The 17,190-nt window shown below is 42.0% G+C and overlaps 2 protein-coding genes across 3 annotated transcripts in view; one reads left to right on the top strand and one right to left on the bottom strand.

Annotated features, from left to right (window-relative positions):
- The window catches only part of LOC121649043 (whirlin-like), a 101,739-nt gene extending 95,847 nt beyond the window's left edge, over positions 1-5,892 (top strand). Inside the window, exons 11-12 of the mRNA XM_041999573.1 lie at positions 4,555-4,686; positions 5,114-5,892. Of these exons, the coding sequence (XP_041855507.1) occupies positions 4,555-4,686; positions 5,114-5,290 (309 nt within the window). The 3' untranslated portion in view covers positions 5,291-5,892. The remainder of the gene's footprint in view (positions 1-4,554; positions 4,687-5,113) is intronic.
- Positions 5,893-12,170: 6,278 nt separating this feature from the next.
- stxbp1b (syntaxin binding protein 1b) overlaps positions 12,171-17,190 on the bottom strand; it is a 34,518-nt gene continuing 29,498 nt past the window's right edge. The window contains exon 19 of one of the 2 annotated variants that reach the window (XM_041998819.1): positions 12,171-13,274. In XM_041998819.1, coding sequence (XP_041854753.1) covers positions 13,198-13,274 — 77 coding nt within the window. In that variant the 3' untranslated portion in view covers positions 12,171-13,197. The remainder of the gene's footprint in view (positions 13,275-17,190) is intronic. The other variant, XM_041998818.1, reaches the window with a different exon arrangement.

Here is a 17,190-nt window from a genome sequence, read left to right as displayed (position 1 = left end):
GGGGAAGGGAGATTTGCTTCAGGTTTGGTAGCTCACTCTCCCACCTTTTCCATGACTGGAGGAGAACCTCTGGTAACTGGGGATCGTCCCAGTCTCTCTTCTTACCCCAGAGCTGCTGGACTATCACCTTGGCCCTGGTAGTGTATGGGATGATGTATCCCAGCGGGTCATACTGGCTAGCCAAGACCTTGTAGATGGTGCGCATAGTGACCGGAGAGCAGTCGGATGGTCGGGACCTGTATGACAATGTGTCAGACTGGCAGTGCCAGTGCAGGCCTAGTGCTGATTCTTGGGTGTCGGACTGCCCTTGTGAAATCCACCGTTCAGCACTGTCTGACCGTGCCTCAGAGGGAAGATGGCAGATGACGGAGGGGACATTGCTGGCCCATTGGCGTAAGTCAAAACCTCCTTCTGCTAACATGCTCCGCAGTTGATCTACAAGTGTCTTAGCCTCCTCCGGGGAGGTCAGACTCATCATGCAGTTGTCCACATAGAAGGATTTCTCAACTGCTTCTCTGGCTGCACACCCTGGGTGGCTGCTGTTCCTTGCATGCTGCTGAAGGGCAAAGGTAGCGCAGCAGGGACTGGATGTGGTGCCAAACGGGAGGACACGCCACTCGTAAATGCTCGGCGGTGCTTCCCGGTTCATATCTCTCCAGAGAAATCTTAGCAGTGGCTTGTCTTCAGGGAGGAGTCTCACCTGATGAAACATCCCGCGGATGTCGCTGCTAATGCCGACGGAATGTTCCCTGAATCTGAGGAGTACAACAAGCAGTGATGAGCTAAGCGTGGGCCCAGGGAGCAGGAGCTCATTGAGGTTGTTTCCTCTGAATTGAAATGAGCAATTGAACACCACGCGGTTCTTGCCATTGTGCTGCACCATATGATGCGGAACATACCAGCTGGTATCGGGGTTCTCTTCGGCACCGGGTGCTAATATGGCTACATAGCCAGCTTGCTCTAGCTTCTGGATTTCAGCCTTGTAGGCTTGAGCTTGATCAGGTGCCTTTGTAAGTTTCTTCTCAATACTTCTTAGCTGTGGAAGCACAGCTTCCCTTGGCGCTCTTAACTGGGGCATGTTCTTGACACGCAAGAGAGGAGTTGCGTATCGCCAAACTCCATCCACCTCAACCCTCACAGTCTTGGCTTCGAGAAGAGCTATGGCCTCCTGATCTTGAAGTGATCTGGCACTGGCCTTCTCACTGCGCCAGGGTAACACGTCCATCTGCCACAGCTTTTCAACCTGACTGTGCAGATCTGCCAATACGGGCTGGGTGGATGTGAAGAGGCACTGGGCAGCGAGACCATGCCTTAACTCTTGAGCAGGGCCTTGCAGTGTCCAGCCAAGACGTGTCTTAATAGCAGCGGGCCCCCCCGGTGGTCCGAGGCGAACTGGTTCCACAGGTGTAATCAGGTGGGGGTAATCCGATCCAATGAGTAACACTGGCTCGGCCTCGACGATGTGCTGTAATGGCAATCCTTTAAGGTGGTGGAATTCCTGCTGCAGAGCACTGACAGGATGGGTGTGCTTGGCAAGGCCCAACTGTTTTGCTGTGAATGCTCCTCGGATTTGATACCGCTTCTGAGGTTCTGCGGCAGGAGAGATGGTAAATGAGACAGCCGCCCCATGAAGAACTTGCAGTTCCTGCCGCACTGTACGTAGAGTTATGTCCTCTGGCTCTCCTTTGAGTCCAAGGTGTTGTGCTGCGGCATGAAGAAGAATGGTGCGTTCCGACCCGTCGTCCAGGATTGCAAACGTCTCCATAGTTCTATCTCCGTTCCGCAGCAGCACCTTGCTTAGCTTTAAGAGGACTTTGCGACCTGCGACTGGCCGGTCGACATACAATACCTCATTGGTGGTGTTCAGTAAGACTGAGTTGGTGGTGTCAGGCGGAATGTGAGGTTTCTCTGGTGTTTCGGGGGCCCTCTCAGAGACTTCGTGGAGCACCATTAAGTGACGACGGGTGCAGGTTTTGCATCGCATTTTAAGATTGCATTCCCGCGCGTGATGGTCTCGACCACAACGCCAGCATCCATTCTTATCTTTAATCCAACTCTCTTTCTGCTCACGGTTTAACCGCTGAAAGTTGGCGCAGTTATTGAGCGTGTGGTTTCCATTATCACAGTAGGGGCAGTACATTTTGACCTTGCCTTTCGCAGGAGGAGATTTAGCTTGCACCCCCAACGGCTTCGTCTCTGTGCCGAGAAGTACAGTTGTTGTCCATACAGCTGGCTTGGGCTCCTTACGCAGCTCTCGACTCTTGGCTGGTGGCTCCTTTCTTGAGCTGTTGATGAACCTTGTGTTGTCCTCTTGGACCTGAATCTCGAATTCCAGCCAGTCTGCTAGATCGAGTAGCGTAGGTATGGGTGTCTGATGTGGGTGGATGTGGCGACGGAAGCTAGATCGTAGGTCATGTGGGAGTTTCCCCAACAGTCTTGAGACGTGTGAGCCACACTCAAGTTCCACCTCACCTTTTCTGCCCAGCTGCTCCAACAGACCCACTAGTGAGCGCACTCGGAGAGCAAACAGCCTGAATGCTTTGGTGTCGCCACTGGCAATGTTGGGGCCATCCATCAACTCGGCGATTCGTTGGAGAGCTAACTGGTGTGGCTGCCCATACTGCTTATTTAGAGCAGCCATGGTGTCGGAGTAGGGGTACTTTGAATTACAATAAGAGTCGGCGACTAGTAGAGCTTCCTCCACCTTCAGATGATCCATGAGGATCTGGAATTTGAATCTCTCATTCGCGTGGTCAGGGAGAAGGTTTCCTAGGGCGATTTTCATTCGTGAAAACTCCCTGGGGTTGGGATGGTTAAAATCTGGTATGGTCGGAGTGGGTCCCTTATACACTCTATACTGAGCTGGTGGGCTCTGTGCTCTTGGTTGAGAATGATCATGGTATAAGGGAGGCCGCGAGTCTTCCAGCTGATCACTGCGATGGAAATCATGATAGGTGGATTCTCGGAGTCTCGGTCTCTCCTGACTGCGACCATCAGCGCCAGACGAACGTGAGTAGGGGGTGTCCTGATAGGAGTGGAATGACCTATCTTTAGTCTGGTCCTGGTATCCAGCTCCTGGGTCAGGGCTGCCTGGGCGTGCGGGGGGAACGCTTGGTCTCAGGGTTCGTGGTGCTGGAATCGGTGGGGTTGGGACAGTACTTGGCTCCGGCTTAATTCTCCGAGGAGCTGGGACTGGCCGTGTGTGGGAGGTTCGGGAGTGAACCAAAGGCTCTGCTCTTCCAGGACAAGGCTGACGCTCAGCACGGTTCAGTTCTACCCTTGCCATTTCAGACAGTAAAGCGTCCTGCCGACGGCGAAGATATTCAATTTCCTGCCTCATTTTGTCTTTGGTGGCATCCCAGCTATCCTTTACCGCCCACCGTGGCGGTGAGTAAGAGGCCTGACTCACAGGAGGTGAGGGGGTACGACGTGCTGCATAACGCCACTCATCATCATCAGTCGTATAGTATCTTCGTGGGTGATGCGCTGTGTGTGGTGGTGACGAACGCCTCATCCGCTCTAGATCCTGATCGTAGTGAGGGGTGAAGGAGGTTTGCCACTCGTCATGCACAGCGTGTTCCTCTTCGTCCCAGGAATCCAACATGTTAAGCCACAGTGAGTCTGGATCCGGCTCGAAGGACCATGTAAAATACGGTTAGCTTCTGGAAGCTCTCACCCGTGGAAACGGTTGGCTGATATAGCCCTCTCCTGTTATAGTGATGCCGGTTAGTATAGAGCCAGCCACACTGTGGGATGTCCAGTAAAAGACGGATACAGTTGAAGATGATTTCACAATCTTTATATAGAGGTTTCGTCACCATTTACAGCATCACACACACAGCCACCCACTGCAGTTTCCAATGTGCATTAAGGTGTGGTTCTGAAATGGAAACAGTACATTAACATAAAATAGAACAGTAAAACTGTTTATCTCTCCTCTATTATTAAACAGAAACAAACCATGCATATGGATGCATTCATTGAGAAAGGAATAATAGCACTCTCACACAACAGTAAGTGAGTGACAGCTCTCTAAACGTCATGAACTAACAAATAAGACTTGCTTTAGCAAGCTCTGGATACAGCAGTTACAGTAGCATGCCCATGCCCGCCTCATGTTAACAATAGCAACCGTTAGCACTCACTCAGCAGTAGCTACAGCAGGGCTGCTTTAAGCTAGCAAACATTTAACTATAACAAACTACGGTAAAATGTATATCCAACATGACACAACGCTGCAGTAACATTACACACATGTTCGAACTTGGCTACTCACTATTTTCATGCACGCACAACACTCTTGGAAACTTTCAGCACTCCTGATGTCTGTCTGTTAATCCGCGATCAAAAGGGGAGAAGAACGGCTGCAGAGTGGGCGGGAGCAGACCGCCAGTAGTGCAACGTGATTGGTTGACTGGGATAATTGACTGACAGCTGAGGTAACAAATAGCAAGCAGCTAACTAGAAACAGAGAAGTCCATGAGGTAGAATGGCCTTTTTAACATTTAGATATGTATTAACTTTCCTGCTCTTGACCTTGACGTTAATTCCCAGCAGACCAATTCTCCAGTTCCTGCACATACTGCTGTCCTGGTACGAGTGGTGAAAAATGCCAACACCCTGGGCATCGCCATAGAGGGAGGGGCTAAAACACGCCAGCCTTTACCCCGCATAGTCACCATTCAGGTAATAGCAGCAGTATTCAGGGCAATTTCACTTCGAACTTTAAACCATAATTATTTTGTTTTTAAAGTTCAATGCAAAGCAAAAACATTGAGTGCGTCTGTCTGTTTATCACCACTGAACTACTGTAATGTGCTGTATATCAGAGGTTAATGATGATGGTGTGTGTGTGTGTGTGTGTGTGTGTGTGTGTGTGTGTGTGTGCGTGCGTGTGTGTGTGTGTTGGTGGGGGGAGGGGGTATTGATCACTGATCAATTTAGCAACATAGCATGATCACTGATCACTATGATGTCACAGAATAATGAAAAACTAAATGAAAATGATAATCTGTGGAAAAGGTCTGTTCACACATCTTCACTGAAACTCCTTCCTTCCTGTCCTCCTCTACCTCACCTCCTCCCTCCTCCTCTTCCTCCTCCGTGCTGACAGAAAGGAGGTTCGGCTCACATCTCTGGCCAGCTGAAGGTGGGCCATGTCATCCTGGAGGTGGATGGGGTTTCTCTCAGAGGTCGGGAGCACAAAGACGCTGCTCGGATCATCGCTGAGGCCTTCAAGACCAAAGAGAAGGACCACGTGGACTTCCTGGTTTTCGAGCCAGGACTTTAGAGAAAAGACAAGCGCTTTAATGCTCCTGGTGGAAGAAGACATCGCTCTGCTGCCTCGGGGAGTCGCCTCAACGCCTCCTGATAGTCCTGTAATCATTCTTCTCGTCTCATTTCAGGTGACCATCAGCAGAAATTTGTGTTGGGTATTTTTCTGATTGCTCTCTACAGAGATTTGCACAATTTAATTTAGAAAAGGATATTATATTAATACTTCCTAAATTATAAATTATATCTTACTTGAAAGCTATTTGTATATCTGAGTTCATTCTCTTTAACTAGAGGTCACGTCTGTCAGTACCGCCGTGGTCCCCTCAGCAGGTGATTCTAAACTAGATGATCACATCAATAAACTCAGTCTGAAACGTCTCATGCACACTTTGTTTTTTGTTTTTTTATGATAGCTGGACAAACATGATGCAGACATCTTCATTTTAGCCAATCATCACCAAGTTAAAGCAAACAGCTCAACAACGGGATGTCCAGCTGAGAGAAGAGGCCAACTATGACACGTTAAAACTCTCAAAGAAACTTTAGTTGACCACCAAAATCCAAACTGGAGTTCTCTTATTAATTAAGGCGAGGCAGGTTTATTTGTACATCACATTTCATGTACAAGAAAATTCAAAATGCTGTCATGAAACATTAAAAACATTACAGCCGGATGCAGAAGAAACAAACTTTAAAAACAAACTTTAAAAAAAGAAATAAAAGAAATTGAATAAGGGTAAACTGGATAAGATAAAATGCGAGAAATAAAAGTTACAAAATAAATAAAAGCTCAAAAGATTTAAAATCTTTTACATGCAGCAGCTCATGTCAGCAGTGATGAATACAACAAACCTGCAGGGAGGATAGAATAATAATACAATATATAAAGCATGTCATATGTACATGCTAAAATCATCCAAAGAAACTATAAAAATTATGCAACTACTCATTTAAAATGAACTGATGTGTCCACACCGGACGTTCAGACATAAAAAAAACATTAAATGAGACATAAACTAAATTTAATGTAAAATATAAACAGAAAAATAAATAATATTAAAATGGTTTTATTCAATTATGTTTATAAAGGAAAAACGTTTCCTTCTGCTGAGGAACCAATTCAGCCACTTCTTCTGTTAATAATTGGTTTAATTATTCATGTAATCAGTAATATTCTTAGAATAATTACAGTCAGTTAAAGATGAAACAATGAAAACAAAAAGATGACGACAATGAAAACAAAGCTACAATTTGTGCCTCAATTTTAATTCTAGCATCATTAAAAACTCCATAAATTAAGATCCAGATGTTTCTTAAAGAAATCTTACTCATCACTCAGAAAAGAAGGACACCTGTAACCACGGTAACTGCGTACAGCAAAGGTGGCTGCACATGAGGCTCGTGAGGAAACGAGACTTTAATTTTACATTTTAACTGTGAGACAATAAATGGGAATAAAAGGGAACCAGCTCAGAGCATGTTTGGAAGCTAACGATGAGTCTGGCGAGTCCGAGCCGTAGGCAGCATCAACAACCAGCGAACCACCAGAAGACGAAGCAAAGTTATGCTTGCAGACAAAATCTGGTATCCACTGAGTTTAGTCCCCTTTCAATCAGAATTTATCACGGAGAAGTACAATGACTAAAATGTGTCTTATTAATATGCCTTAAATGAAGATTTTTCTAGTGGAATGAACTGGTTTGAAGCCTTTTCATCACATCTGACAGATTTCTAGAGGAAATCAGCAGCTCCTTCACGTTGGTGCTTTCTTTTCTGACTACTTTCAGCTGCTAGCCGACATATCTTCAGTATTTAGCAATACCAGCAGTTCTGCTTCTCTAACTCCAACACAAACATGAATATTACACATATATAATGTACACTAGTCATAGCCTCTGCACCAAATAACAGTGTCACTTTTTATCGTATTAAATAGTTCACAGTTGAATCATTTCATATAGCTTCCATGGTGGTGTCTCTTGATGTGGCGGATCTGCGGTTGAGAGGGGGATTAGTGAGGATCTCATATGAATACTGATGCACTGAGAAGACTGGAACATTAATGCATTAATTAACGTTAACGCAAACCTGCTTATGACCAGAAAGTCAGGTTTACTCTCAGAGTTACAAGTAAATCAGGAAGCCATGCGGAGGGTGCTGGTTCGTCCAAATCCTTATTAAAAAAGAAAAACTAACAAAAGACGCTCACCTGCCAGTTTATGAGGTCAACATGCAATAAACTGTAACCTGCGTTAAAGATCCTGCAGTAAATCCTGCCCTTCATCTTTAACTGGCCGTTGTTTTTCTACACAAGCCAAAACATTCAAGACCAACCCTCAGCTTTCTGCTCGAGGTTCCTGTTCAGGGCCATGAAAACACAAGCTGCCGGCGTGTTTGAAAAGGCTGCAGAGTCTTATTCATGTTTGTTAGTGTGTCATCAATGTAGGTTTTTCAGCTCTATGACCTTGTGTCCAGGGAAATGGCTGATTCTTCCCTCACATCTCTGTTTTTAACCGCCCTCTATCTGCTCTCCTGGATGTGTGTTTAAGTGAACACAATATCCTCCACTGAGAGAAGAAGAAGTTATTTCTCCATCAGCTGCAGAGAAGACGACATGAAGCGCAAGTTAGCATAATGAACAGAGTTCATGGTACTACATTATTTTTTTCAGATGTACCCATAAACTTTTATAATTAGTTAATTATTAGGTTACATGACCTCCACAGGTTCGCATACCTCCAGCTAACAAAGGGCTGGTCAACCAGAGCAGATGATGTTCAGGAAGATGTGTTTCCACAGATTAGATGTGAGTTCAGCTCTAGTTTCCTTAAAAAGTTGATCTATCATAGATCTATCATAGACCCGATGCTTTGAAAATAACAGGAAGTTACATCACCATGTACGTACTCCAAAAGAAATCTGGTAATGACAATGTAGACCAAGGTTTATAGAATATCACATTTCAGAGGTTTATGTAGTTGGATCTGATTTATACAGTAATCTGATTACTCCCAGTTATCAGATGATGATCGTGTAAGCGGATGTCAATGTCATCGTCCTCAGAAAGATTGCTAGGACATCCTGGTGGATGAAGATAAGACATTAGTTCAGGTTGAAATGAGGTAGCAGAGAAGGACCCGAACCACCTGAAGGAAAGTGATTTCTAAACCTTTAACCAAGTGATCTCTGAAACTCCGACAAGATCTGACTCAGCTGCTTCTGGTCCCAACCAAAGGTTCACAAGACACTTTCCTCTATGTCTTTTAATTAATCCTTGGATGGATCTCCCTTTTTATGACTTCATGAGGAACCTGAAGGAACCTCCATCAGTTTCAGGATCTGACCCATTAGAACAACCAGAAACCACACTCTGGTCTACAACCAGCTGGTTGACCACCACTTCCTGGTTGACCACCACTTCCTGTTATACTGACCTGACGAGGAGGAAGTGATGTCACATGAATAAAACCAACCTGAACATTTCCAGCCATGCTACGTGGACATCATCCATGAGGGATGAAAAGTTAGAGGTTTTAAGACGTCTCAGCACCTGCCGGCTGTTTTTGTTCTTCTGGTGTTTGGATTTCATGTTTTAGGGGTGTTTTAGGTTTAAGTTCTTCGTCTCGTGGTATAAAGACAGAACTCTATCTTGGTCTGGTTTCCTGTCGTTGTCCTGTGATGTCCTCAGCTATGGATGTCTCAGCAGCATGGCACCTCCTGCTCTTTGTGATCCATCCCAGCCCTTCTTGTTCGTCTAGTCTTCTCGATGTTTGTCCTGCTGAGTTTCCAGCAGCTCTTTTGGTTTTTGTGTTTTTAATAAAATCCTTCCATTTCCTGATCTGGTGGCATCTCCAGCTCTGTCTGTGCCGGGTTAGTAGCCCTCTCAGTTATTTCATTTAACTCAGAAACTACCTTTTAATGATAAAATGGAAGATTCACTGTTCCTTTGTGAATCTTGTTATCCTTGTAAACTGGCAGCTGAGTGGATATTGTTATTATCCTGAGAGGTGGTCATCTAGGACAGATTTTATATTATATGTCCTTCTGTCCCTTGATATCACTGAGGTTTATAAAGACAACCTGTAAAATAGGAAACAAAATTTACCTGTTAATGTAAAATCAGGTTTAACCTGGAAGATGTCTACAGCAGATCACTGGAACCTTCATATGTTATAAACCTCTGTAGTGCAGAGAGCAGAACATTTAGTTTTATATCACGTTTAGATTTGGTCCATTTACCGGGGTTGTTCCTATCACCTGACATATTTTTATTATCTGTTCTTTTCACCGCGGTAACAAAAATCCATTTTAATGCAGTAAAGCCAAGTTATAACAAATCAGCAATACAGGCTTTTACATTTGTATTTAAAGTAATTTATGATGCTTCTATTTTTAAATGCAGTGAAATAATCCCACAGCACTAATACGAAAATACTTAGAAAAATGTAGGACTTAAGATATATATATATATATATATATATATATATATATATATGTGCATTGTAATATGACAGCGATGTGTGGATTCTGACACATCAGTGTCTTAGCGGGAATAATGTGATTTTTAAGTGATAAATAAATGAAGTGTTGCTTCTGTAAATGCAAACTGTTAAAGTATTATGAAAATATATTGTAAATAAAAGATTTCTAGAAGTGTATACACATAAAATGTTAAGAGGGAGGATGTTGTGTGGAAACCGTTTCTGTATCACCTCTGTGTTCCTATCAGATGTTTGCCAGGAAATATCCATCACAAGTGACTGATCCTTGTTTTATTGAGCCATGAAGTATTCCCAGAATGGAATATTCCCCACACACCTGAAGACACAATAAAATGTGTGATAAAACAAAAAGCTCACGTTGCATAATTAGCATGGTGTAGAGCTGAAACCGAAGCACTTACCAGGTTAAAGCTGGTTTAGGCGTATATGACTCATTCTGAAGCAGCAACACTTAGAAAAGGATTATAAAAGACCAAAGAGTTGGTTACATCATGTGAAACAGTGATGGAGTCGTTTGATGGAAACTTGATGTATGATGTGTGCTCATCTTGACCAGCCACAAGGGTACCGTTGATGTTAATTTCACACAGTAAAAATGAACTATGGGCAGTTTTCCAGAGTTATATATATATATATATATACATGTAATAGTTATAGTATATGTAGTGTCTGTGAAATGTCATGTTGCAGTGGGATAACAGCTGCTGCTTCCACTGTCGGGGGATGTTCGATAAATTCAGCATCCAAATTTTTTTTGCTTTTCCTTTAAATAATTTTCTTTTCCCAGAAAGATCCGAACATGAATGCACCCTCAGCAGAAAACGTGCCTATAAATGTCCTTTTCATCAGAGCTGAGTTGTTTCGTCTCAGTGCTGGAATGATGAAGAAGTCTCATCTTCATCAGCTCTCATCCGTTAGAGAAGGGCTTCCTCCTTCGGCTGTACCAACAATAACACCTGCATGTTTATACCAGAGATCTCACCATGATACCATCGAGGCCACCGATGTGTGACTGCATCAGCCCAAATGTTTGACCTCACATCACATGTATGGTATTAAGTTGAAATGAGATGCAAAGGTATGTGTTACACAGGAAAACATTCTTCATTTGTTTTGTTATAGCTCTTATAAAAACATAAGAAAAAGCTATTTCGATGAGTGTCAGTAGTAGTGCAATAATGACCAGTATTGGCTCCATTTCCTAACAAAGATCAAAACTGAGCCACACAAAGCCAACATAGGTGCCCCTGTGGGGGTCTGGGTTTCATTTTCCAATGCTGGCTGTCCTCCATATATATATAAATTTCCATGTTTATTGTACTGATAAGATTGCTGCCATTAGGTTCTACCCTCTCCTCCTATCTTGGACCCTGCTGTTTCATTTGTGTGTTCAGCTGTTTTTCTGCAGGCTGAGTCGGTGTCACTCTGAGCTTTTACAGAGGATCATCATTTAAAGCCTTCCGACTGCAGTAACCACACTGTGCTGGGACTGGGAGCAAGGCCACAAACTGGTAACAAGCTATTGAATTAGGTTTATCCAAGTTATTAAGTTAATTCAACAGTTTTAAGTTTTACTTACTTATTTAGTTTCTTTTAAATAAAGAATCTATATCACTGACTCATTTTAGAGGAAAGTCATTTTAAAGTTCAAGTGTAAAGAATTACTGCCATCTAGTGGTAAACATGGGTACAGGACAGTAGTGAATGCACAGTGGCTGTCAGTGACCAAAATTCTTTCAGACATAAAGAGTCTGTGAGTAGATCCAGTGGTCTCAGCCACAGCGATGACTGCACTACAGGTGACGTACCTCATCATTGTGTACACGTGTACTGTCTTCTTCTATGGTTCTTTTGAAGGCATTGCTTATCACAAACTGTGCTCTAGCTCCTATCGAACAAAGCTGGTACTCCAGTTTTAAAGCTTCACACATGGAGTTGTTTGTCCAATAAGAGACACTGTAGTAAAAACAGTAGCACAAATATGGCTATAGAGTCCAGTAAACTCATTTTCATGATCTAGAAAGCAGGTGGAAATGATCTGAGCTTTGTGACATGGTGCACGATCCTGCTGGAAGTAGCATCAGAAGATGCTCCACTGTGGTCATAAAGGGATGGACAAGGTCAGCAACAATACTCAGTCTGAAGGGGAAGGAGATACTGTTGATCCAAGGCAGGATGGATCCATGCTTTCATGATGTTTCCACCAAATTCTTAGCCTACCATCTGAAAGTGGAGACTTATCACACCAGGCAACAAACCTTTTATTGTCCAGTTTTAGTGAGTCTCTCTGAGTCAGTTTCCTGTTCTTAGCTGACAGGACTGGCTGTTTGCATTGTAAATTCTTAACAGGCTTCACAGAGGAGAGAAACAATGAACAAAAACTCAAGCAGGTTAACTGAAGCCACTTTATTATCTGAACACGTTGCAGTGAGAACTGCTCATGAACATAGACATAGAAGCACTGATCACACTGAAGTTGCTGTTGTTGGACAGCAGGTTAAAATGAAAGAGACTCACTACAACAAGAACCATTAAGCTGAAACACAGGAACCAAGAGGAAACTAAATAACTACAGATAATAAACACTGTCAGAAACACTCCTGGGGAGGAAAACAAGAAGTCCATACCTGAAGTATCTGAGCTACAGCTCTACCTCCCAACAGACGGCTTTATATTGGCATTTAGACACCTGACTGTAAAACAGGTGATCTGTTCATGGTGGAGTGTTTGATTCTACATGGAAAACCAGGCATTCAAACAATCTTCCTTCAGCTACATTAAACGACCATTAGACCATTTTGTTACCTGAATATCACTCTAAAGTCATCTATAATCATCAACACATTTATAAATACACTGAACCCTGGGCTGATAACGTTGCTGATGGTAAAATGTCATTATGATCATTTGGTCGATGACTTATTGCCAATACCAGTTGCTTTAAGTTATTTAATTTACCATTAATGTCAAGGTAAAAAGGAAATGTACATGGTAAAAACAGCCCATCATATACAAATGATTTCATATAAATATATCAAAAAACTTCTTTCTAACTTTCCACTAACTGAGAAAGAAAAACAGTTAAATCCCATTATAACAACTTAACATGGTTTCAGACCTACAGTACATGACCCACTACTATCTGTTTGCTTGTTTATGTCACCATATTGGTTTTTTATAGTCAGCAAGCTTAATATCAGTCAATATATCCAACATGTCTGCATTTCCTTTTTATGTCTATTCACAACTCTGCTTTCTTCCAGTAAGTCTGGATCAGATCTGAAGCAACATTCATAAACATAACAATGGTCATTTAAAACAGTTCACAGCAACTGAATCAAATACAACACCAAGTATGTCTTTATTGCATCTTGTCTGGGGTGGGGAGGGCAGTGGGAGGGGTCACTACAGGAGCATCTTAACTGGTCTGTTCTTCTTTCTCCAAGTCTTTCAGGGTTTTTAAAAGGCGAGAAGGAGTGAAGATTTCAGTTGATCCTGGAAAAAAAAACAGATGATACGTGATTACATCTCACTCTTCTGTGGATTCATCTGGTTTATGCTCATACTGATAAATCACAGCTTGGGTCCTGAATTCTTGGGTTTGGTCATCATTCCTGTCAACTGAAAATGAAAAGCTGATTCTATGAGCAATTTCCTCAACATCGAAGGCATGATGAAGACCTCATCAAAAACACGAGTCGATCCTCTAAATCCTGTCATCCTGTGATGACTGTTGGGTGGGAAACAGTGAACATTAAATTAAAATCCTGGTCCCGTCTTCCAATAAACTGGCATTATTTTTTATGGTTTTTGTGCCGTAATTAATACTGTACAGTGCATATTCCAAGAATATGCAACAGACAATTTTTATTTTTAAAAACCTTCATTTTAGTTCAGTTTTACAAACACATTTTACCTATAATAAGTATAAAAACTGTAAAAAAAAAAAAAAAACAACTGCAGCCTTTTTAGTTGTTCTTTTAACCCCGAGTTCTTCCTCTGGCAACCTTCATGGCAAAAATGTCCACGTGCATAAAACTCCTATAAAATCATCAATATTATTTTCTGTTTGTTGCCTATTGAGTTACCAGACAGCTGTGATATGTGAAAAAAAGATTTTACATCTCGAACCTGGTGTCCAGCAACAGTCACTTTTTAACGTTTTTAATCGCCTTATCAATCCTTGTCAGTCTCCGTGCATTGCATCATCTCTCTTGTTATATGATAAATTTCCATGTTTATTGTACTGATAAGATTGCTGCCATTAGGTTCTACCCTCTCCTCCTATCTTGGACCCTGCTGTTTCATTTGTGTGTTCAGCTGTTTTTCTGAAGGCTAAGTCGGTGTCACTCTGAGCTTTTACAGGAGGATCATCATTTAAAGCCTTCAGACTGCACTCTTTAATATTTTCACGCCATATTAATTAGAAGTACTTTTAGCTCTTTCTGGCCTGCTAGTATAGTTAAACTGCTTTTAAATATGCTCTTGTACAGCCTCTTATCAAGAAACCCCATTTAGATCCTACAGTTTTGTTTACAGACCTGTTTCTATTTTATTTTATTTTATTTTGTTTAATTTTATTTATGCAGGAAAGGATTAAAAGCAATTTAGCCTGACTCAGCAAAACTGATTTTCAGCGGGTTCCTGCTCTGCAGAAACATAGACATACAGCACACCTTTAAAGACAGAACTATGACACAATCTTACAGAGGGAGAAAGCAGTGGTTGGAGGGGCTGTGGGGCCCACGTCAGTGGTCACAGCAGCAACTATCCACCAAACGGCAGTTGTGAGTGGTTTTAAACAGTCCTGGTGATGTTATAGTCCTGATGTTATGCAGTTTGTTGTTTCAGGCTTTGGTCAGCACATAAAAGAAAGATCTTTGTCCATAACTGTTCCTAAAGAGTGGTAGTGGCAAAAGTCCGTTTGTTACTGATCTGGTTAAACAATCAGAACCCGGGATTAAGTCTTGGCAATAAGCTAATGCTGCAGATGGGCATCTATGCAGCAGGTGGAAATACAGTTTAAACCCACTACTCTGTACAAAGTTCTGAAAGGTTGGTGCACTGGACAGAGACAGAGGAGAACAGAGGTGAGTCCAGCCAGGTAGCCTGTGGTGGATCTTAAACATTCTGTTATAGAGTCTTGCCACTGGCTCAAGGATTTCATTGGTTGTGAGTGTCCAAACAGGTACACGATATGACAGCGTAGAGAAAATTATTGCATGCAAATACCGTTTGTCTTAGAAACTGACAGACACTGGTGTGGTCTGATTTTATTATAGACAAATAATTTTTGGTTTGGTTTTTGGGTGAGGTTTTGTACATGCTCACTGTATGCGAGATGAGGATCCAGCATGTTCCCCAGATACTTGAATGCATTTACAGTGAGGAGTTTTTGGTTTGTAATGGAAAGGATTTGATAGGACAAATTGTCTCCTGGAGAGTGGAAATACATGCCTTCTGTTTTATTTACCTTGATTGTTAAATTAATATTTTGCAGCCACGCATATAAGGACTGCAGATCTTCATTGAGTTATGGTTAATTGTATCAGCATTTGGATCAGATACAAAAATAACAGTGTCATCTGCATACAATGAGTTAGAATCACTGAGCACATGGGAAAGGTCAATAATTTACCTTATGAAAAGTGGGGGGTGCAAGATACTGCCCTGAGGAGCCTCTGTTGAACACTCAAGTGGCTATAATGTTACTAAACCAATTTTAACAACCTTGGTTCTGCCATTTAAGTAGGAGGTGAACATGTCTATTACAGACAGTGTAAAACCAAATGACAGAAGTTTATTGATAATAATTTGGAGATTGATTGTCTCAAAGGCCTTTCTAAATTCTATGTAATAGTAATGTGGCCCTTGTTGAGGGAAGTATGTATATATACCCAAATTTCCCTGAGGGCTCTCTGAAGGGATTAATAAAGTATTTCTGTTCTATATGTTCAGTGAATAGCAGCAGAGCTGACACAGTCGACCGCAGAGGCTGGAAGTCGTGCCGGCAGTCACTGAGTAGGCTATGAGCTTCCAGATCCATTATTTGATCGTATAATACTTTTTCAAGTAATTTGGAAAGAATGGAAATTGGACAATAATTGAAAACATTAGTGGGATCATCTGATTTAAAAAATAGGAGTAATTTGAGATATTTTCCAACTGTCAGGAAGTTTTGACTGCCTGATACACAGATTAACTAAATGATATAAAGTGGGTTGAGAGTATCAGCATGAGTTTTAAGAAGATTCAAATTTAGGTTATGTGTATCAGAAGCATGAGAAACCTTTAGCATCTGCAATGTTTGATAAATTACTTTTAGTCATTTTAGAGAACGAGAACTGTTAAGCTGTATTAGCTGATATTGACAGTAAAATTTCAGTAGGGATAAAGTTTTAGGATAGTTCTTTTACAGATCGAATGAAATACTCTGCTTCATGATCAGTGAGAAGAGTGCCATTAATGGAAACCTGTAAATTTCTGGAAGTTTTTGTTTAGTTTTCGGCACTAATGGATTTAGTTGTATGCCATAGTATTCTTGGATTAGCGGCAGCTAAATTAATGTGTTTCTAAAATAGATCTGTTTGGCTTTGTGCTGCTCGGTGTTACATTTATTTCTGAGCTGTTCAAAGACAAGCCTATTTTCAGCTGTTGTACGTCTAAAAGAGAAGGCTTCTTTTTAGAAGTTGTAAAATATTCTTATTGATCCATGTTATCCATTTGATTTTGTTTGAAAGGTACTCTACAAGTAGGGATGATTTTTTTTACGTGTTGCCTCCACTTTATTATGAAAATTTGCCAAGACCTGAGGTCCCATTCATCAAACTGTGTGTAGCAAAGTGAACTACAGGTGGTGTTTGCTGAGCAAAAAGGAAATGCTGCACTTCTACTTTCAGATTTATTAAACCGTGCACACACACATCCTACACCTGTTTCCGTTCAAAAATCACAATCAACTCTAAAGCGGGTGCACGTGAGGGAGCGCCTTCCCACGCCCACATGGTGGCTATGAATGGTCAGGTGGACGCCTGTAATACATATTCATCATATCATTTCCATTATGGCTCGGGAGAGATAAAGAGTTAAGAAGTGGAATTTTTCAGGGTGTGAGACAGAGATCCTGATGGACCATGTTGACAAACATAAAAATGCTTAATTTGTGGGCACGGTGTGGGCTTTACTGGTGTCAGAAAGACATAATATTGGCAGCAGGTGGTAGATCCTGTCATCACAGTGTCAGAAGGGAAGACACACCAGAGGTATCGGAACATGTGGCTGGATATCTCAGTCGGTAGAGCATACGCCTGCCGTTAACTTGTACTTGTATGTACAGATACATCTGAGATTGTCAGCAGTTTATTTAGTGTTTAGTGAATTAATATGGAATGTGCGTCTTTATTCATTTTTG

This window comes from Melanotaenia boesemani, chromosome 11 (assembly GCF_017639745.1).
Source record: "Melanotaenia boesemani isolate fMelBoe1 chromosome 11, fMelBoe1.pri, whole genome shotgun sequence".
Classification (NCBI taxonomy): Eukaryota; Metazoa; Chordata; class Actinopteri; order Atheriniformes; family Melanotaeniidae; genus Melanotaenia; species Melanotaenia boesemani.
The sequence above is the reverse complement of the archived record's forward strand: the minus strand, read 5'-3'. Positions and strand labels throughout refer to the sequence as shown.